This window comes from Bos grunniens, chromosome 14, assembly GCF_055505025.1.
Source record: "Bos grunniens cultivar Pamir isolate PY7600 chromosome 14, Bosgru_T2T1.0, whole genome shotgun sequence".
Taxonomy (NCBI): Eukaryota; Metazoa; Chordata; class Mammalia; order Artiodactyla; family Bovidae; genus Bos; species Bos grunniens.
The window spans coordinates 31386212-31410752 of NC_141178.1; the positions used below are offsets into that span (position 1 = coordinate 31386212).

A 24541-nucleotide genomic window follows, 5' to 3' on the forward strand; every position below is an offset into this window, starting at 1 on the left:
ATAAAAGCCACCTCAATTATTTTTGGCAATGTGCCTAGTATAAACAACAAATGATTGTGTATACTCTTGAATCCTTGCCTTACTCAGATTTGAAAGAGTCTTTTATGTTGACAAAAAGTTCTAGAAACCCTGTCTGTCCTTGAGATCTCTCCAATCATTAATTTGAATGTTCCAAAGTAAAGAATGATATCTAAAGAGAAGAATCATTAACTGCCTATGGTGCATCAAAATTTTAATTGCCATTAAAAAAAATTACTTGTATGTCCTATGGCAATGCAATATATCTTAAGTAAATTAAAATTTGGGGGAGGAGAATACTAGCCACAATATAGCAAATGTTTCAAGCTTGTTCATAGAAAAACCCATTTCTACATTTCTATCCTCAATTTCTGTGTTTTATGTAATCTGTATTTTCTTTCTTTCTTTTTTTTTTTTTGTAATCTGTATTTTCTATACAAGACAATTACTAAGATCATAGCTGGATTAACAGTAAGCAAAATAAATGTCATTTGGATCTCATTAATATAATAGATAAATGAGGAAAATATGTTATTATTTCTCTTTATTTATTGAGTATACAGTTGTTAATATCACATATGTAATTACCACACTCACACACACACACAAACATGTACTCTATTCCAGTAAGTCAGGCAGTAAAGTATCTGCATTTCATAGACATTGTATTATACAAGAGAGATAATCATGATACAAGGACTGGTTCTAACTCTGAAGGTGGAAATCTTCAGACAACAAAATGGATTGGGTTGTACTACTCTCATTCAAATCTTTCTGGAGACAGGGACTTGGGAGTACAGTTAAATCAGTGGAGTGCACTGCCATAGAGTATACTCTATGGCCATTTGTTTTTATGGTCTAGCAAGTCATTTAACCACTTTCTGATAATTTTTGTGAGAAAGTTATTCTCTCCCTCAACAGTATACCTACAAGAAAGGATACAGATCACTGTGTTGCACTGAGAGGAGCAGCGATTAGGATGAAGAGATATTAACATGAATATTAAAAGGTTACATGAGAAATTCAGGAAGCAAAGAAGAGAAGAAAAAGAAAAGAGAAAAGATTAATCAGTGTCCACTATAGTAAAAAGAGAACTATAGTGACATTTATGGGGACACTGACAGCATTTTAGGAAGGAGGAAGTCTACCAATTACACAAGTGGGAATTCTAGCTATAGATTTTTGTTTATTCATTCTAATTACTATTCCTTGATTATGTCCTTTAGGCTTGTGAATTCTTTTTTTTTTTTTTTAGGCTTGTGAATTCTATGGTTATGTCAGGAACGCACCAAATCTATAAAATAAACAATAAATAGTGACAAAGTATTACATCTTTTGTAACTATCCCTCAGTATACTGAGGAAAAATGCTGGGTAAATCTTTGATATTCAATAACAATAAGGAGATAAATGAAGTTCAGAGAATTTAACAAGAATGAAGTGTATCTTGCATCTATGTACAAAAGGATAAATTGATTATAGATAATCACACTAAGTAGTAAAAAAGTAAAGAGGTATCTCTTCTTATCATAAAGATAGGGAGAAGAATGTGACAGGAATTTCTCTAGCAAAATCTATTTAATCAAGCAGTCATGTTTTAAAAACTACTTAAAATATGCTTAATCTTAACTGTACTCAGAAGCAGCCAGATAAGACACATGATTTATTTGGTTGTCATTTCGAAGATTCTTTGAAACATAAGCCATGCTCATTCTTGTTTATTATAATAGCCACATAGACTAGAAATGAACCTAGACTTCTCCATGCTTTTGAATTGGTTGAGATTGATCACTGACCTAAATACCAAGTCTATAATTTTGAAGCTTCAGAAAAAAATGCAGAAGAATATCTTTCCATCTTTGGATAAGCAAATATTTGTCAGACTACTTAGAAAGCACTAAAATATATAAAGATTATTTAAATTGAACTTTGTCAAAATTTAAACTAAAGAAAGTGAAAGAAAATGAAAAAGTAATCATAGGCTGAAAAAGAATTTGTAATGTATATATTTGTAAAAAATGGTAAAAAGATTGTATAAGTATACAAATTACAATTATAAAGACAAATGACTGCTAAGTCACTTCAGTCGTGTCCAACTCTGTGTGACCCCACAGACGGCAGCCACCAGGCTGTCCCGTCCCTGGGATTGTCCAGGCAAGAACACCCGAGTGGGCTGCCATTTCCTTCTCCAATGCATCAAGTGAAAAGTGAAAGTGAAGTCGCTCAGTGTGTCTGACTCCTAGAGACCCCATGGAATGCAGCCTGTCAGGCTCCTCCATCCATGGAATTCTCCAGGCAAAGCACTGGTGTAGGGTGCCATTGCCTTCTCCAAAGACAAATGAAGCACCTAGTTAAAAACAGGAAACTTTTTATAAGATATATCAATAAATGATCAGGAAACACATAAGAAAATATTCAGTAGTTATAACAGAGATGAAAAATAAAAACACAAGGCTGATCTCAAATGTTGTGGAAGATGTGGAACAATCTGAACTTCCATATGTTCGTGGTGAAGTAAAAATTGGAAAGCTGATTACAAGTGTTTAAAATGAAGTTAAAAATATATTAACCCAGTAACCAAACAATTTCCTTATTAGATATTTACCTAAGACAAATGAAAATGTATCTATATGAAAACTTGTGTATGAATGTTCATTGTATTTTTACACAGACAATGAACAATTCATAAAATGTTGCTCAACAATAAAATGGAACAAGCTGTTGGCACAATGTGGATGAATCTCAAAAACATCATGCTGAGTGAAAAAGATCAAAAAAGAAAGCAATACATATTATAACATTTAATGTATACGAATATTTAGAAAGGGCAAAAGTAAGTCTTGATGAAACAAATTAGTAGAGTAGTTGCTTGTGAAGATAGACATTGACTGGAAGGGAAAACTATAAAATTTTCTGGGGTTATGAAAATGTTTATATATTCATAAGAGTGTGGGTTAATGAGTATATTTTGTCAAATTTTACTTAATTTTACCACTGAAGATCTGTATATTGAGCTGTGGAAAATGTGTGCCTCAATTTTAAAGTCTGACCTTTAATAGCATTTATTAATCTAAACAATCAAAATATTCAATGTTTTCTCCTTTAGTCGACATCAAGAACAAGATGTACACACACACACATACACACACACACATATATATATGCTATATATATGTACATTTTCAGTTTGCTTCTCTTGATATAGGGCTATTATCTGGACAATAAAAGAATTGTTTAGAAAAAGATTAATTTTGATATACACACTGTCTAATTTTAACTTTATAATAATTTACTATATAAATTATATAATTTTAAATTTATAATAATTTGCTGTCTAGTTTTTAACTTTAAAAAGTACTTTTTTTCTTCACAATTGTTTTTTCATTATTATTTTAGTATGATAACAGATTGTAAATTTGAAAAGTTCAAATATGAAGTTTCATTTTATGGTTCTGATTCATTTGAAAGTCTAACTTATTGAGCATGAAATTAGTCAATGTTCATTTTTATATTAATATTCATCTCTTCCAGTTTACAATTCAGACTAAATCATTAAGTGATATACAGTGGGAAATATTCTTGAAACTCAGATGAGATACAAGCAAACCAGAATATGTTTTTTCTAATGTCACTAGATATTAAAAGTAAAAAGTCTTAGAAATCAAGGGCTAGCATAAAAAGAATAAATCCTCTTAATTCCATTACCATGAGATGACCATAGTTACCATTTTGTAATAAATCCTTTAGTTCACAAATACACAAAGACACACAGATATATGTACAAGCTATCTCATTACATTATTATATATACTGTTTTGAAATCTATTTTTTACTCTAGCTGGTAATATGTCATGAACCTTTGTGTTTGCTAAGTCACTTCAGTCATGTCCGACTCTTTGTGACCCTATGGACTATAGCCTGCCAGTCTCCTCTGTCCATGGGATTCTCCAGGCAAGAATACAGGAGCGAGTTGCCCTGTCCTCCTCCTGACCTAGGGATCAAATCCATGTCTCTTATGTCTCCTGCAAAGGCAGGTGAATTCTTTACCACTGGTGCCATCTGGAAGCTCCCCATCCATAATTATTCTTATAAGACTTGTTTTCTAATTGCTACATTTACTCCTTTGCTTATTAAACATTCATGATTTTGCTACTTTAAACAAAACAGCAAAGAAAATCTGTATATAACTTGAGAGACAGATATTTATAAAATTTAAGAGTAAATACTTTTGATAATTTGTTATCTTTCAGAAATCATATACGCACTTATATTCCCATTAGTGAGGCATGAAAATACCAGGATACCTTCACTGAGAGTGTTTGCAGTTTTTCAGGTCTTAGACAATTTTCTGTTTGAAAATTATTACATAGTTCTTTTCATTTATTTTTTGAAACCACTAGAAATATTCTTGTATTTTTTTACAGTATATTAGCTTTTTAACATTTTTTCTTTATGAACTCACTGTTCATATTTTGTATATTTCTATATATATTATAAATTTCATATTAATTTCTAAAATTTTTTTCTATTAGGCACATCAAACTGTTGTGTCTCATATTTATTTGTATATATATATGAGTGTGTATATATAATGTCAAATTTTTATTTCTTCTGATAATTCTTTAAATATTTATTTTGATATATATTTTGATCACTATATATTTTGATCACAGAAAATGTTTTTATTCATGGAACCATATCTTATGTCTTTCTTTAAAATTTTTTTCATGTATTATAATGATAGGAAATATTTCTCATATTTATATTAGTATCTTGTGTGATATAATCTTCTCCTATTTCTCTGAATTCATATAAAATTTGTTCCAAATATCTTCTACTCTTATATCAGCCAATACCACATTCTAATTATTACTTTTTATTGTGCATTCTAATTTTGCAGCTTAAACTTTTTTCTTATACTTAAATATTTTCCTTGTAATTTCTATGTGATAGTTTGACAAAATACTATATCGTTTTTCCAAATAACCCAAAATACTTTAGGAGTTTTTGATAATTCTGTATTTTGATTCCAAAGAATGAGAGCTTTATAAAATTTAGTCATTTTAACATTGAATATAGTGTGGATCTTCATTTTCCAACTTTATGCCCTTTAGCACTAGAATATAATTTTTTGTATTTTAGATTCTGTATGATACTCATTGAATTTATATCAACACATTATTACTTTTGTTATTATTTACATTATAATATGCTTTCAATTTTTCTCATTTAGTTTTAAGGACATACATAGGCTCACAGTGAAAGAATAGAAACAGATCTTCCATGAAAAATTTAAAAGAAATTTACAAATAAATATCTGAAGTATAAATAATTTCTAAAGTTGTCATTAAAAAAACTGGAGATGGTTATCCTCATGTGATGGTCATGGTGTGTAGTAGTGGCCACAACATATACTTTTTCTTCTTAAATTACAAACCTATTCTTTCAATTACAAACAAATTATTTACAGAAATAAGATTCTTAAAACTGAAATTAATAGTAAAATATGTGAATGAAACACTTTGATGCTATGACATCTTCTGTCATGTGACTGATTCTGAGCTTTCTCTTTGCCACTTTTCATGATTGAGGTTAGAACAAAATGTTATTTTTCCAGAATTCTTTTCATCTAGGGGTCGTGATGTGAGCCTGTTGTCTGAATTAATTCTAATGCTTATATATGAATTAATTATGAAAGGCAAAAAACAAAATATTTTATAATAGAATAATTAAATTATCATGTTTATAGTAAGACAAACAGCCACTAAACTTGATGCTTATAAAAATTCTAGTCACATGTGAATTTATGTATATATTATTGCAAGGAGATTAAATGTGAACATAATATACATAGTATGGTCCTATATATATGAATATATCTGTCTCTGTTTCATGAGATTGAGTGATTTTTTTTTCTTTTTACATCTTGGTATAACTTTTTTGGGCTTCCCTGGTGGCTCAGATGGTAAAGAATATACCTGCAATGTGGGAGACCTGGGTTTGATCCCTGGGTTGGGAAGATTCCCCTGGAGGAGGGCATGGCCACCCACTCCAGTATTATTATTTTTTTTAATTGTTTTTTAAATACTTTAATTGAAGGATAATTGCTTTACAGAATTTTGTGGTTTTCTATCATACACCAATAAGAATCAGTCATAGGTACACCCACATCTCCTCCCTCCTGGACCTCCCACCAATCTCTCTCCCCATCTGACCCTTCAGCCTTCCACAGAGCCCCTGTTTGAGTTCCCTAATCTTACAGCAAGTTTCCATTGACCACTCCACAGAAAACTATAAGACACTGACTGATAAAAGAAATCAAAGACTATGTAAACAGATGGAGAGAGATTCCATGTCCCTGGGTAGGAAGAATCAATATTGTGAAAATGACTATAATACCAAATGCAATCTACAGATTCAATGCAATCCTTATCAAATAACTAATGATATTTTTCACAGAACTAGAACAAAAATGTTTACAATTCATATGGAAACACAAGACCCCAAATAACTGAAACAGTCTTGAGAAAGAAGAATGGAGTTGGAGGAATTAACCTTCCTGACTTCAGACTAAATTACAAAGCTACAGTCATCAAAACAACATGGCATGAAAACAGAAATATAGACCAGTGGAACAAGACAGAGAACCCAGAGATAAACCCGCACACCTACGGGTACCTTATTTTTGACAAAGGAGGCAAGAATATACAATGGGGCAAAGATAGCCTCTTCAGTAAGTGGTGCTGGGAAAACTGGACATCTACATGCAAAAGAATTAAATTAAAACACTACCTAATGCCATACACAAAGATAAATTCAAAATGGATTAAAGACCTAAATGTAAGACCAGAAACTATTAAACTCTTAGAGGAAAACAAAGGCAGAATACTCGATGACAAATCAAAGCAAGATCTTCTATGACCCACCTCCTAGAGTAATGGAAATAAAAACAAAAATAAACAAGTGGGACCTAGTTAAAGTTAAAAACTTTTGCACAGCAAAGGAAACTACAAACAAGGCAAAAGACAACCCTCAGAATGGGAGAAAATAATAGCAAAGGAAACAACTGACAAAGAATAAATTTCCAAAATATACAAGCAGCTCATACAACTCAATACCAGAAAAGCAAACAACCCAATCAAAAAGTAGACAAAAAACCTAAAGAGACATTTCTCAAAAGAAGACATACATATGGCTAACAAGCACATGAAAAGATGCTCAATGTCACTCATTATTAGAGAAATGTAAATCAAAACTACAATGAGATATCACTCCAGTTTTATTGCCTGGAGAACCCGCATAGACAGAGGAGCCTGGTGGGCCACAGTCCATGGGGTCACAAAGAGTCAGACATGACTGAGTGACTAAGCAACAGCACATAACTTTCTTATTGAGAAAATACAGTATTAAAATAAAAAGTAAACAAAGCTTACAATTGTTCTTTTCACATCTAGACCAAATTTGTTTTAAGCTAAAGATATAATTATAAAGGAATTTTCCAATGGTACATTGCTATTTAAATATCAAATTCAGCCAGCAATATCAATTTTTATTTAATAAATTTTAAAACAATGAGATAAAAACAAGCAGAATCATCAATAATTGGAGTTTAGAAAATAGTTTAAAAAAATAAAATTGTGATTACAAAACTGAATATATCTCTTATACAAGCAAGAATGATAAGACCTATAGATCATCTTTTCTGTGTTCTTACAAGGCAAGTATAAGCCAAGCTAAGTCACTTCAGTAGTGTCCGACTCTGTGTGATCCCATAGACAGCAGCCCACCAGGCTTCCCCGTCCCTGGGTTTCTCCAGGCAAGGCAAGTATAGAAAGCTGTTTATCAAAAGTCTATTGGAGTGCATGGAAAGTAACAATATATGAGTATCAATTTCTGAAAGACAGAAAGCAGCAGGCATACCATAAGGACATGTATTAAGTGAGGATGTGAGAGAAAGAAAAAGCAAGAAAACAGTGAGTCAAAGAACAGACACAAAAATGAATCAAACTGCCAGGAGCAGATTAGGCTTCTAAGCAAACAGCAGACTGTGTACAAACACAGTCTGGAAGGAGCTGTAGGATACATACTGGATTTTTCCCCCCAAGTCTTGCTAATTAAAATCAGTTCTCTAATATTAGCAACAGTATTTCTTTAAGCATAAAGACCAACAGATATATTATATACTGACAATAACCAAAATGCTATAGAGAATGTACTTGAGTTCATAAACTCATACCAAGAATAAACTTATACTTTATCTTTCTGTTTATATCTTTGTATGTTCTACTATTCAGTTGTTTTTTATTGTTTTTCATTTATCTCATTCATTAAATTTTACCTAATATTGCTAAGAAAAAATAGGCTTTAATCAATAAACAAACCATGGAGATATATATATATATATATATCATACTTATATATAATTTGTTTTATAATTAATTAATTTATTTATAAGCTTAATCTCAGAACTCAGACAAATCTGCATTGCAGTGATGATCCTGCCTCTGGTTACTTTTAACAGTGTTAACCTTGGGCAAGTAATATAAGTCCAATTTCCAAACGGTAAAATGATGATATTAATAGGGGTGTTTTCACATTATTTAAACAGGGGAGAAATTAAATGTAACAATTACAAGATATAGTGTCAGGTACAGGGGAATCACTTAATAAATGCTAAAGATTTGTTTTATTGAACTTTCATTACACTGTATTCATCATAAAAGCTCTGTAAATTTAATGTTGTTATTCCCCATTTACAGATTAGGAAAGAAAGAATGAGAACAATAAATTTATTTTCCCCATCTTCAGATCAGATCAGATAAGTCGCTCAATCGTGTCTGACTCTTTGCGACCCCATGAATCGCATCATTTAACTTCCCAGAGGTGACAGTTGCTTAAAAAAAGAAGGATGGGGATAAAATAAATTTTTTTTTCTCATTTTTGAGTGTATCTACAGAGGATAGATACTTGTACAAACAGTATTATCAGTGGAGTGATTAAAACTATTAGATAACATTTGGAGAATTTTATTTTTTCCATATTTACACAATGATAATAGCATACATTGCTAATGTAAAGGAAATACAAAAAACCTTTGTGCTTCTAGCTTTATTTACATTAATTTAGCTGACCTGATAGTCTGAGAAGTGTCTTCCATTTTCTTTCATGGCCTCACTAGGTGAAAGCAAACACCCACACACTGCCACTAGTGCAGGCAGGCACACACACTATCTTGACTGCATCATTAATAAAAGACATGGAACTTTTAACGATATTGGCAATGACAATGAAAGAGCACTGTTGATGTGTCTGCCATACTGTATATCTTTGAAATAAATAGATATTATGAATTTAACAGTGTAAAATGAAGTAAGAAATTAAGTTAGAAATCTTCAGTAAATAAATGTAGAGCAAAAAAAGAAAAGAAAGAAAGAAAAATAGAATTTAATCTGTAATCAATCTAGTGATATTATCTTTGTACAAACGTGTTTGGAAACACTCCAGACATTTTAAACTGTCATTCTGACTGCAAACAGTTGAAATGTGTACTAAAAATATTATATATTTATGAAGCAGTTTCATATACATTATCTCATGAGATATTCAAATGAATATAGTGAGATGGACAGATTTTCATTATTATTACCTCCTTCCATTTTATTTTTTATTTATTTTTTTTTACCTCCTTCCATTTTAAACAAGAATAGCTGTTGTGGATTGCTCAAACAGCCAGTGAACAACAAAGTTAGCTCTAATATGCAAGCCTTATCTCCTGGTCCAATATCTTCTCTATACATTACATGTTTTCTTAGTAAAAGTGAAGATAATATATATCAAATTTTTATGTAAGATATGAAAAATCAGTGCAAAAAATATGGAAGACCGATGAATGTATAAAAACTTAGTGTTGATAATCTTATTCCTGTAGATCAGGAAGACAAATACACAGAATCAACTATTAGGAAAAATAACAGAATCATAGAATCATAACTCGAGCATAGTCAAGTATGTAAGGGTTTCTAATTCTTATAAATTATCTGCTTAGAATATTTTGAATTACAATAAAGACAGTACACTATAGTTAAGGAAAATATGCACACATTAGTAAAAATCTAGGACTACATGAAACATGTAATATCTGACATTTTAAATTTGTTGGTTTGAATTAGAATTGGTTTATGTTTAAAAACAATTCTTGACAATACAGCATAAATTATGTCTAGATATACTAAAATGAAATACTGAAGAAACACTTCTAAATAGTCAGGGTACCAGTTAGTTTTCATATCTGTTTTATTAACTAACTTAAAAATAAATAATTTGGTTTGTGTGGACAGAATCATGAATGTCCCAGTTGGTGATATAAGAGGGTTTACTTCTCAGATATTTAAAGTTTATAAACTATACACGTTATCTAAAATTAGTGTATTCTGTTATATAAACATTGATTTTTAATATTTTGCATATTATTGTATATTTAAATTGGTCACATACCACTGAAAGATGCATTACATGCTTTCACGTTACTAAAAGTCATGCCCATAAAGAATGAAACCATGAGGCAAGAATTTTAAAAATCAAAATATCTTTAACCACTCTATGCTATGCTATGCTAAGTCACTTCAGTCGTGTCCGACTCTGTGTGACCCCATAGACATCAGCCCACCAGGCTCCCCCGTCCCTGGGATTCTCCAGGCAAGAACACTGGAGTGGGTTGCCATTTCCTTCTCCAATGCATGAAAGTGAAAAGTGAAAGAGAAGTCGCTCAGTCGTGTCCGACTCTCAGCGACCCCATGGATTGCAGCCTACCAGGCTCCTCCGTCCATGGGATTTTCCAGGCAAGAGTACTGGAGTGGGGTGCCATTGCCTTCTCCGTTAACCACTCTAAAGGGGTACAATTCAATTTAAATTCACTTTTTGGAGAGATGATTTACTAGTGTTCTGAAGTCAGGCTATGGAGCTCATTTGTTCATAAGACGATATATTTCCAAAGGAGTAATACTTGAATTTCACCACAAATGTTAAGCATCTTTTGTAAAATAAACTTCTTTTACCCATTAAATATGTCCATCCATTTTTCCATTCAAAATACACTAACCTTGTCCTAAAGTTTGTAGGATGAGGATGTCCATCATATAAGGATAAGTAGTCATATTCTTCTTCTAGAGCAAATGACTGAAAAACAATTTGTATTCTATTTCGTTCTTCTGCTATTATTACCCACGTACAGTTTGCACCATTTGGATATCCATATGGAAAACCAGGGCTTTCTATAGTGCCATTCAGTCCTTTTAAAGTTCCACCACATGTATAAATAAATCCTGTAATAAAAGACAAATAAATAGACATTAATATTATTAATAAAAACAAGAACAATCTAGAAGACATATTATTCTGAAAAAAAAGCCTTTTTTTTTTCTAAGACCCATGCTACAATAATTTTGTAAATAACAATTTAAGAATTAGGTAAATTATCTATTTTTTAAATAGGAAAGCACCAATAGCAAAATACTAGAAGACATGTTATTTATCATACAACTTGTGCTTAGTTACAAACCAGTTGATGAAATAAAATCCTCCATACTACTGATTCATTATCCATTACATGATCTAACATGCAAGCACAATCCTAGAAGTAGTTCCAATCAAATTGTGGACACTCATACACAACCATTTAAATTTAATGATGTTAGTATGCATTTTGGGTCTTGAAATATTAACTGAAGTTTGTCTTAGTAAATTGTGCTAACATTTTTGTGTACGCAAATCTCCAGCATGTAAACAATGCACCTTAGAAAAATCTGTCCCACTCTGATTCTAGCAGAGGTATAAATGGCTCAGACCTAAAAAAAAGAAAAAAAAAGCCAGAACAACAACAACAACAAAACTATGTAATTGATCGTTTGACTAGAGCAAAATCCTAAACTAACCATATCGGAGTGACACCGAAGGTTGTTGAGAAAAACTGAATCCTGAACAACTTACTGCTGCCATCTTAAGAACTTTCTTACTAGTTCTATGGGAAGTTTAAATTATTGAGAGCTTCAGTTCAGTTTAGTCACTCAGTCGTGTCCGACTCTTTGCGACCCCATGAATCACAGCACGCCAGGCCTCCCTGTCCATCACCAACTCCTGGAGTTCACTCAGACTCACGTCCATCAAGTCAGTGATGCCATCCAGCCACCTCATCCTCTGTCGTTCCCTTCTCCTCCTGCCCCCAATCCCTCCCAGCTTCAGATTTTTTTCCATGAGTCAACTCTTTGCATTAGGTGAGTTTCAGCTTTAGCATCGTTCATTCCAAAGAAATCCCAGGGCTGATCTCCTTCAGAATGGACTGGTTGGTTCTCCTTGCAGTCCAAGGGACTCTTAAGAGTCTTCTCCAACACCACAGTTCAAAAGCATCAATTCTTCAGCCCTCAGCCTTTTTCACAGTCCAACACTCACATCCATACATGACCACTGGAAAAACCATAGCCTTGACTAGATGGACCTTTGTTGGCAAAGTAATGTCTCTGCTTTTGAATATGCTATCTATAACTTTCCTTCCAAGGAGTAAGCGTCTTTTAATTTCATAGCTGCAGTCACCATCTGCAGTGATTTTGGAGCTCCCAAAAATAAAGTCTGACACTGTTTCCACTGTTTCCCCATCTATTTCCCATGTGATCGGACCGGATGCCATGATCTTCGTTTTCTGAATGTTGAGCTTTAAGCCAACATTTTACTCTTCTGTTTCACCTTCATCAAGAGGCTTTTTAGTTCCTCTTCACTTTCTGCCATAAGGGTGGTGTCATCTGCATATCTGAGGTTATTGATATTTCTTCCGGCAATCTTGATTCCATCTTGTGCTTCTTCCAGCCCAGCGTTTCTCATGATGTACTCTGCATATAAGTTAAATAAGCAGGGTGACAATATACAGCCTTGACGTACTCCTTTTCCTATTTGGAACCAGTCTGTTGTTCCATGTCCAGTTCTAACTATTGCTTCCTGACCTGCATACAGATTTCTCAAGAGACAAATCAGGTGGTCTGGTATTCCCATCTCTTGAAGAATTTTCCACAGTTTATTGTGATGCACACAGTCAAAGGTTTTGGCATAGTCAATAAAGCAGAAATAGATGTTTTTATTGAGAGCTTAACTGTTCAAATACCTGGAAAGATATCATGCTTCTTAAAGAGTTTTTTATAAATATATGATATTCTGTAGTCATATTGGGTAATGAAATGATCAAAGATTTATCAGAAAATATGGTCCCCAACATTTATCTAGACTGGTCTGTGGAGAGTTGCTCAGTCATGTCTGACTCTTTGAGACCCCATGATCTGTAGCTTTCCAGGCTCCTCTCTCCATGGGGATTCTCCACTCAAGAATACTGGAGGGTTTGCCATGGCCTCCTCCAGAGGATTTTCCCAACCCAGGGATCCAACCCAGGTCTCCCACATTGCATTGGATTGTTTACCTTCTGAGCCAACAGGGAATCCTAATACTGGAGTGGGTAACCTATCACTTCTCAAGGGAATCTTCCCAACTGGGTTTTCCTGCATTGCAGGCAGATTCTTTATGAGCTGAGTTATCAGAGAAGCCCCTAGACTAGTCTACATGAAATTAAAGCTTGGATCTAGAGCCAGGCAGCCATGTTTTTGATACCAGAAAATCTTATCAAAGGTCCAGTTTCTTGTTTAACTTGTCCAAAAGAATTTGGACAAGGAACACAAAACACCAAGGAAAAAATAAACACACACAAACGCACAAACACCCCACATTGTGGCTGAGGAGCAAAGAAAACAAATACATGGTTTATTAAGCTTAAAGCAAAAGTTACACACTACAAGAGGAAGAGTACAGGCATCCTTGCCACAGAGGAATGCACTACAGGATTCTTGATTCCTCTTTTTATCTTATTTTAGCCCTTTGACTGGATGGAGGGTCTTTTTGATTAGGGGTGGAATACTCATTGAGGGGATGGTTGAGATGTTGCCTGGATTGCCCAAGGTTGCATTGGCTTCTGGTCTTGTACATCTGTCTCCTGTAACCACTATACATGTAATCTAAGAGTCATCTTCCCTTAAATCTCCCCCTCCAAGTGCCACACGTGGAAGGTCCAATAGGGTCATCAGCTACATTTTTATCTGCATGTGCTCCTCCATTTTTGTGGTCAGAGTTTCTTGTTCAGATGTTAAGAAGTTTCTGTTTTAGATGTCATTCCTCCATGTGTTATGGCTTCATTAAGTGCAAAACAAAGAGGTATATTTCTCTCCTTCCTAATGCCTTTACCTGAGGAGACTGTCCTTGGTCCTGGTCCTGTCTTTCCTGCCTCAGTTTCAGAAATTATAATGAAAATTTCTCATCATTTCTCATCAGAATTCCCAGATTTCATTTCCACATCTATGCATCCTACATGAAGTTTAGGTACCATGAAGCTGTGAGAGATGTCCAGCTAATTTGGGATGAGAGAATGCCATACTACACAAGTATCTGTATTTGGAACTGGGTGTAGAGATACAGGACATTAGGGATGCCTCTCTCTCAGAAGGAATGAGTACATATAATAAAGGTATAACTATTTTTTTTAAGTATAAGGAACCATTCATCAAAGATGTGAAGCCAGAGTTGTAAATTATGGCACATGGAGGCTAATTTGGGTTGTTGTCCATTCATTCCATATGACCACCTTGCTTTTGCTAGGGGAGTTACTTCTCCACTAAATAGCTATATGCTTTGGAGTAGCTGACTCAATTGACTAGTGGTGAAGTGAATGGCTCAGAACTGGATTAATCAGTATAACCCTATCCTCCTAGCCACATTGACTTCAGTAATATACTCTGATTATCTTTATATACAACAAAGTTGAGAGCATGGGTTATTCAGTATGTGATATGTGGCATAGGTCTTGTGATTCTTTTGCTTTTTCTAAAATTTGCCAAGAAGTTGGATGAGGCAAAAATTTTCAAAAATTCAGTATTCGTTTGTATACTTATGTTTTTACTCATTTGCCCGAGTCATACAGAGCATTTTATGATTTTCAAAAATAAAAAAAAAAAAGAGAAAAGCCCCTTTTAAAATTGCTTCTTGCAGAGCAATTACTTTGAAGCCTTAGGTTAATTAGCTATCACCCATTTCTATTAGTTTTCTGCCTGAACAGCTTCCAATTTGAACTTCATAACTAAATGCAGGCATGAATCTCTTCAGCTGCAATCTGATCTATGGGCTGTTTTATATAGTTTCAAGCCCCATATTCCTGATGGTTTTAGAAAAAGGACATATGTCCTAAAATAACATGCTCAGCTTTGTCCACTACTTCTTCAAGGGCCTGCTGATTCATGCATTTCAATTGCTTTTCTTTTTTTTTTCTCTAGGCAAATTAGGAGTTACACTTATTTTTAAGTTTCTTATCTGTGTTCATTTTATTTTCATTTTTAATATATGTTTGATTAAACATCACAGTATTAATAATAAAGTACATTTTTCTAACAGAAGGTTGATAATTTTCACACACAGAAGGTTAGAAGTAAATAGTTTTTCAAAGCAAAACAGGTTAGTCAATGTTATTAGCTAATCTTTTCAGGTCATTTCTTGGCTCATGCAGATATGTGTGTATTTCTATATATTAGATATATTTTTTATAAATAGTCATACTAAAGCATATTTTCCTGGATTTTTTAACTTCGTAAAATATCACTGATATTTTTCTGGATTCACATGTATATGTCCAGTACTTTCCTTTTTTAATGACTACATAGTTAAATGGCATATGGTATACCTGTACTATAATTTGTTTAACATATCTTCTTTTGATGGCTTCGTTCTTTGTAGTTTCATGTGTATAAAAAACAACTTTGAACATATATCCTTGTGTGGTTATGTGATATATCCTGCAGATAAAATTCCAGAAATGAGAGTACTAAATTTTAAACTTAGAGGATAGCCAAACTATCTTCAAGAAGGTAAAAATTTTTGCTGCTATCACAAGATTATTAAGTTTTTCCTACTTCCAACCCTTTTGATTTCAGTGATACTAGATTTTTTTCACATGGCAAATTTTGCAAGGCAAAAGCATATTTTCTATTTTATATTTGTATTTTTCTGAGTAGTATTGGAATCAAATATCTTATGTTTTAATTCATTTATAATTCATCTTTTGTAAATTGCCTTGTTGTATCCTTCACATATGTTTCAATGGCTACTTTACCTTTTCTTACTTCTCTTTTAGGATACAGTTGCTTGGGTTTCTGGTTATTTATCGGTAATCCATATTGCCATTCATATACTTTTACATTTCTAAATTAAACAACTTTGCTTATTCATTGCTGTCATAAAGTCACAAGTCCTTGCTGCTCTTTATAGTACACATGAAGCCCCATCCCCTTTGATGAGCTCTCTTCAATATTTGTTCATCTATTCATCATTTATGTAATGCTTTCAGCATAAAATTACTAAAAGAACATAATCTTAGCCTGTTTTCATGACAAACTACAAAATGAGATAGCAAGGGAATATAGATTATTTTATTTAGTATAGAATAAGTGCTATGATCAGGGTACGCACACTTTGCTATGAGAACATGTGAAAGCAAAACTTAGTCTAAATAGTTCAGTACGTGTTTATGGCAATCTGGTCTTTAAAACTGGTATTGAAAAATTCCATAAATTCAGTCTTTGACAGTTTCTGAATGTCTTCTGTTATATTTTTCACACCTTAACATTTAATGTCCATTTAGTCAATTTATACTGGAAAAACAGCTAAAATTTCCATAATTTGGGTCATGTTAGCAACAAGAATTTAGTTAACAACATAGATTTTTTAGATATTTTCTTTTTTACTTCCATGTCCATATTTTACCTTTCCTTCATACTACAGAATAATGTAGTGCCTATTTTTAGAATATTTTATAATTTTTTCTGTTTTCTTTTGTGCTAAGTTCCATGCTAGAACAACATTCATACTTGTGCTTAATTTTTTTTTCGCATTTGTGTTTATCTGCTGTAGTTGGGCTTTTGTGCCCAATTATATTGATCAGATTTCTCCCGCCCAGCCCACACTTTTTTGACACATAACATCTGTAGGATAAAATCTTGTAATGAATTCAATAGTAGCAATTACCCTTTTTATTGTGGTGTGTGTGTGTGTTCAGCTGCTAAGTTGTGTCTGACTCTTTGCAACCCCATGGGCTGTAGCCCTCCAGGCTCCTGTGTCTATGGGATTTTCCAGTCAGGAATACTGGAATGGTGTACCATTTCCTTCTCCAGGAAGCTTCCTGACCCAGAGATTGAACCTGTGTCTCCTGCATTGGCAGGCAGATTCTTTACCACTGAGGCACCTGGAAAGCTTTTACTGTGGTAAGCAACACATAAAATGAAATATATCCTCTTACCAATTTTGGAGTGTATATTTTAGACAGAATTCTCTAGAACTTTTTATCTTACTTGAATGAAACGCTATATCCATTGAAAAATAACTCCTGATTTTCCCATTCCCCTAACCCTTGAAATCCTACTTTTTGCTTCTCTGAATTTGACTACTTTAGAAAATATCATATAAGTGGAATCATAATACTATTTGGTCTTCTATAATTTGCTTGCGTCACTTAGCATAATATCCTCAAGGTTCAATTATCGTATAGCCTATGACATCACTTTCTTGTTTTTAAAAGTTGATTTCTATTATATATATGTATCTCATTTTCTTCATTCACCCTTTAATGTATATATGGATTTTTTTCTACTTCTTGGATATGATGCATAGTGTTGTAATGAACTTGAGAATGCAAGTATCTCTTTAGTATCCTGATTTTAATTTTTTTAATAAATGACCATGTGATTTCTGGGTCACATGGTAGTTTTATTTTTAGGTTCTTCAAGGGTGAAGAACTTCTACACTGTTTTCTATTGTGGCTGCACTGCTTTGCATTCTCACATCAGTGCACAAGTCCTCCAATTTCTCCATATATAAAGAGATATAGATATTGGTAATGGCCATCCTATAGCTATGAATAGACCTTGTGGTTTGAATTTGCAGCTTTCTGATGATGAGTGATATTCAGCATATAGCCGTAGGCCATTAGTTTGTCTTTTTTACAGAAATGTCTATCCAAGTCCTTTGCCCATTTTTAAATTATTGTTTTTTAGGTATTGAACTGCATAAGTTCTTTGTAAATTTGGAATATCAGATATATGGTTTGCAAATATTTCCTTCCATTCCATAGATTGCCTTTAACTCTGTTTTCTTGTTTTATAGAAGTTTTTACTGTGATATATCCCACTTGTCTATTTTTATTTTCATTGCCTGTACTTTTGATGTCATATCCAACAAATTATTGTTGGAACCAATGTCAAGAAGTTTTACCCCTAAGTTTTCTTCTAGGAGATCTATAGTCTGGGTCTTATGTTTAAATATTTAATCAATTTTGAGTCAATCTTTATGTATAGTTCAAATTAAAGATCAAATTTAAATCTCTTACATATATCTTGTTTTTCCAACACCATTTGTTGAAGAAACTTCCTTTCCTCATTGTGTATTCTTGACACCCTTTTTGAAGATCAGCTGACTATATATGTGTTGGTTTACATCTGGGTCCTCTATCTGTTCCATTAGTTGATGTTTCTATAATTACACTAGTACCATAGTGTTTTGATTGCTAGAGTTATGTAATATATTTTAAAATCAGAACATGTGAGCCTACAGCCTCACTTTTCTTTTATAAGATTGTTTTAACTATTTGGATCCTTTGTAGTTCCATGTGAATTTTTAGATTATTTTATTGTTTCTATTAAAAATACCATTGGAGTTTTGATATGGTTTGCATTGAATCTGTATATCACTTTGGGCAATCTGAAAATTTTAACAATATTGTCTTCAAATTTATGAACATGGGATGTCTTTCAATTTTTGCATGTGTTTTTTAAAACTTTTTTTCTTTCTGCAGTGTTTTCAGAAAACATGTCTTTGCTTCCTTGGTTAAGTTTATTCCTAAGTGTTTTATTCTTTTTTGATGTTATTATAAGTGGTTTGATGTTTACTTTCCTCTTTTAGATTGTTCAGTGTGAGTACTTAGAAATACAAATGACTTTTAAATGTTGATTTAGTATCCCATAACTTTACTAGATTTATTAATTTTAACAGTTTTTCAAAGTAATCCCTAGGAGGAATAGGGATTTTTTTTTTTTTTTACTGAAATTGACAAACTATACTAAAATCATACTAAAATATAAAGAACTTAGAATACCCAAAACAATCTTGAAAGAGAAAACCAAAGTTGGATAACTCACACTTATTAATTTAAAAGATATTGCAAAGCTAAGCTACAGCAATCAACATAGTGTAAAGCTGGCATAAGGATGGACATAAGCAACTTAAAAGACTTGAGAGTTCAAAAATAAACTCTTAAATGTATAGAAAGTTAATTTGGGGGGAATCAGAAGGAAATTGAATAGCTTAACTTTTAAAATAAGCTTTCAATTTTAAGATTTTTTAAGTTAACATGAAGTTTAAGGAATGACTTTTGTCTATATTCTAATTAGATAATTAGAGTTTTTTTAATGTTGAATTTTTAGAGTTTTTATGTCTTCTGAATAGTAGTACTTTCTCAACTATGTGATTTCCAAATCTTCCTCAAATTCTGTAACTGATTTTTTCATCCTTTAAATAGGATATTTGTCACAGTAAAAGTTTTTTAATTTTGATGAATTTCACTTTATTAATTTTTTATTTTATAAATCCTGCTTTGGTATAAATGCTAAGAATTTATTTTGAAGCTCTAGATCTTAAATAGTCTCTTATTCATTTTTGTAAGTTTAGTAGACTTTGGTTTCACATTCAAGTTGTGATCCATTTTGGTTATTTTTTATGTGTAATACATCAGACTTAGATAAAAGTTATTTATTATTTATTTATTGTCTTTGGATGTCCAACTGTTGTTGCACCATTTGCTGGTAAGTCTTTTATTTTTCTCTCTCTATTGAAATAATTTTACAGCTTTGTCAAAATTAGTTGGGCATATTTGTGTGGGCCTATCTCTGATTCTCTGTTTTATTCCTGTCTATTCCTATCTACTGCCTGTGCCACATTTTTTATCACAGTAGTTACAAAAGAAGCTTTAAAATCAAGCTGATTCCTTCCACTTCATTATTTTTCAAAATGGTTTAGCTCATCTAGTTACTTTGCATTTTCAAATATATTTTAGCATGATCTAATCTATATCCACAAAAAAATCTTGCTCAGATTAAACCTATATATCTCTTTGTGGAAAACAGATATTTTTACTATGTTCAGATTTTCATTTTGTAAACACAATATTTCTCTCCATTTATTTGAATCTTCTGTGCTTTCTTTCTTCAGTCTTGCTTAGCTTTCTGCAGACAATCCCTGGACATGTTTTGTTGGATTCAAATCTAAGTAGTTTATTTTTTCTTAATATAAATGATACTTTATTTTAATTAAGACATCCACATGGTATTGCTGCTGCTGCTAAGTTGCTTCAGTCGTGTCCGACTCTGTGCGACCCCATAGACAGCAGCCCACCAGGCTCCTCTGTCTCTGGGATTCTCCAGGCAAGAATACTGGAGTGGGTTGCCATTTCCTTCTCCAATGCATGCATGCATGCTAAGTCGTTTCAGTCGTGTCTGACTCTGTGCGACCCTATGGACAGTAGCCCACAAGGCTCCTCTGTCCATGGGATTCTCTAGGCGAGAATACCAGAGTGGGTTGCCATTTCCTTCTCCACGTATTACTGCTAGAATATAAAATTTATAATTGATTTTTAAATGTTTAGTTTGTATCTGTGACTGGCTGAAGTCACTTATTAAATCTAGGAGTCTATTAGTAAATCCACGGGATTTTCTATATAGCTTATCATGACACCCACAACAAGGGACATTTTAAATTCTTTCTTTCTAATATTTATACCTTTCATATTATTTTCTTGCGTTAGGAGCAATTCTTTTTCATTTTTAACCTTAGTTCTATGGATTGCACTGATTGATTTTTGAAGATAGGACCATTCTTGCAATTTTGTAATAAAACCTATTTGGTCATGCTATACTACAATCATTTTTTATATTGTTGAATTCTGTTTGCTAATATTTTTTCATATATATTCATAAGGTATATTAGTTTTATGTACTGTGTTTATCTAGTTTTGAAATTTATAGTGTCAGCTTTATAAGGATTAAATGGAAAGTGTTCCTTCCTTTTGTATTTCTGGAAGATACTATGTAGAATTAATGTTAAATCATCTTTAAATCTTTTTAGAATTATCCATCGAATCATCTGCACTAGATTTCTTTTAGGGGAGTTTTGTTATTATGAATTATATTGCGTTAATAGTTATAAGGCTTAGGGCTATTACATATTACTTATTTCATACAGTATGTGTGTGTGTGTTTAATTAACTGGTGCATTCTAAGTTGTTAAACAGATGCATACAGAATTATTCATAACATACACTTATTATCTTTTGATGTCTGTAAGGTCTGTGTTGCGTCTCTCCTCTTTTATACCTAATATTGGTAGTTTGTGTCCTTTCTCATTTTTCTTTATCACTCTTGCTAGTAGTTTGTCAATTTTATTGACTTTTCCAATGTTATCTTCTGGTAGAATAATAGTAATTAATTTTGCATAGCACATAATAGTTTATAAATTTTAAAATTTTTCCTTTGGATTGATCAATGGCTTTCACTCCCTCTTGTTGTGGATAAATATTATACAAGCTTTGTATGTCATTTATGTTTCTTGGACCATACTTTCATAATTAAAACTATTTTATAAGAATTAAAAATAATGTATATAAAGTGCATGTCATAGATACAAGGCATAATACTTAAGACAACATCACATTTATTATTCATATGATTATTCACATAAGGTCTACTTTATCTGACATTAGTACAGATATATTCAGTTATTTATGTTAGAGTCTATACTTATTATAGTCTGAGTAGATTTCTTATATTTCTTTTTTTTTTTTTTTCTTCTATGCATATATATTTTATTATTTTTTTTTTAATTTTATTTTTTAAAAAAAAATCACATGCTCCCCATCCTGAACCCTCCTCCCTCCCAACCTCCCCATACCATCCCCCTGGGCCTTCCCAGCGCACCAGCCCCAAGCATCCAGCATCGTGCACTGAACCTGGACTGGCATCTCGTTTCATACATGACATTTCACATGTTTCAATGACATTCTCCCAAATCTTCCCACCCTCTCCCACAGAGTCCATAAGACTGTTCTATACATCAGTGTCTCTTTTGCTTCTTATTTCGATGTTAAGTGCTTTATTTTTGTCTTTTTAAACTCATGTGACAATCTTTACTTTTGGAGTATTTACTCTATTTAAACTTACTTTTTTGTATTTGTTTTCTGTTTCTTTTGCCTGATTTTTGTTCTTTTACTTCCTCCTTTTGCATTCTTTTATGTTAGGCCTTTAAACTGCATTTTTTCTATTAGCTTGCTAGTGTCATATTTTGATAGTAGTAACCATAGAGAGTAAAAAGTGTATTCTGGATTATTTGGGTCAATTACAAATTAGCCCTCATCACTTACCAAATAAAGCAAGAATATTAGAGAATTATAACTAAACCCCATCCCATGATGTTTGTAATACTGTTTTTGTAGACAAGTTTACATATAATTTAAACACCCCAAAACACTAATACTATCTTAATTACTCAACATACATTTAGATTTACCTACATATTTGCTTGTTTTATCATTTCAGTCTTTTCATCTAGGTTGATTTTTCTTCTATTTGAAAAATTGTCTCCAGTATTTATTGTAATTTAGTTCTAACAACAAGTACTTTTTTATTTGGCTTTTAAAGGTTTTATCTTTTTTTTGGAGAAGGCAATGGCACCCCACTCCAGTACTCTTGCCTGGAAAATCCCATGAACAGAGAAACCTGGTGGGCTTCAGTCCATGGGGTCGCAAAGAGTCGGACACGATTGAGCGACTTCACTTTCCCTTTTCACTTTCATGCATTGTAGAAGGAAATGGCAACCCACTCCAGTGTTCTTGCCTTGAGATTCCCGGGGACGGGGTAGCCTGATGGGCTGCTGTCTATGGGGTCGCACAGAGTCGGACACGACTGAAGCGACTTAGCAGTAGCAGCAGTATCCTTGTTTTTGATGAAAGAGTTGTCCAATGCATGCTACTCCATCAGAGTCAGATGTAGAAATTGCACTATGTTGCTTTATCTTTATTTCTTATCACTTATACTTCTTCATTTTGTGTCACACCAGCTACTCTCTCAGCAATTTTTTTAACCAACAAAATCTTTCATTCTGAAATCTATATCTGAAGTACATTACAAAATTAACTAATATAACTATTCAAACAAAACAATTTACAGTGAATTCAGTAGTTTAAGGCAATATCATTCACTGAGTATGGGCTAGGTACCAAGCACTGTACTGGATATTAGCTTTTACAAATATTTTATAACAGTGTTTAAACCATAATCTGCAAAATCTAATGGTTAAAACAGAAAAAAGCAAATAGTTTATAGGTAGGCACTGGGCTTTCCCAGTGGCTCAGCAGTAAAGAATCCACCTGCAATGCAGGAGTTACAGGAGACTGAGGTTAGATCTCTGGGTCAGGAAGATCCCCTAGAGAAGGACATGACAATCCACTCCAGTCTTCTTGCTTGGAGAATCCCATGGACAGAGGAACTTGCAGCCTACAGTCCATAGCGTCACAAAGAGTCGGACACAACTGAAATAACTTAGCACATACAAGCATGGTAGTAATTATACATGAGTCTTTGAAAAGCTATCTAAAATATAGAGCCTCAGGAAAATATTCATATTTGAGTTGATTCTTTAATGAATTAAAATTTTAATGTTTCATTTTTACTCTAGTTTTTCTAATATCAGTTAAAATATATCTTTCGGGTTTAAGGTAAAAGAGATTGTGCAAGACATATTTTCTAAAGTATTTTAATTCTACTGTTCCATTGGCATGTTGCAGACTGCCTTTACATTTCAAACTTTGTTACTCAGGCCATTCTGCATACCCATAATATCCATTCTTTGCTTCTCAATGTAAGAAAGAAATATGTAATTTTGCTTCCTGGATTCACTGGATTCTTATATACTGTAAGTGTCCATGTGTTGATTTATTCATGTTGTTGAGGATTACCTAGAATAATATTTTCATCATTTTCCATAATAGAATTGCCAGACTTGAGGAATAGCTGAAAGATTTCTAGTAGCATTTGAAAGTTTCTGAAGTAAAAAACTCAAGCAATAAAATTGGATAAATAAATTGTAATTGAAAGAACAATTAGAGACAGATATGCCTTTAAAAAAAATAAGCAAGAGAGAAATGCCTATCAGTCTGTCAAGTGAGATTGTTTTAAACACATATCAGGTTGCATGTAAACACTAGCCTGTAATGTCAAAGGAAGGAAATCACTGGTCTCCTGTTGCTTCCTAACTTCAATACATGATTCTCTAATCTTTTGTTCAAAAGTATAGAATTACTACTGTAAATCAATATTCCAATTGAAAATTATGAAAGTTAAATTATTTCTACA

At 32.7% G+C, this 24541-nt stretch overlaps 1 protein-coding gene across 3 annotated transcripts in view; it reads right to left on the reverse strand.

The window, feature by feature from the left end:
- Positions 1-24541, reverse strand: part of CSMD3 (CUB and Sushi multiple domains 3) — a 1478779-nt gene that overhangs the window by 1301536 nt on the left and 152702 nt on the right. For all 3 annotated transcript variants that reach the window (XM_086335396.1, XM_086335395.1, XM_086335397.1), the window contains exon 2: positions 11116-11338. In XM_086335396.1, the coding sequence (XP_086191522.1) occupies positions 11116-11338 (223 nt within the window). The remainder of the gene's footprint in view (positions 1-11115; positions 11339-24541) is intronic.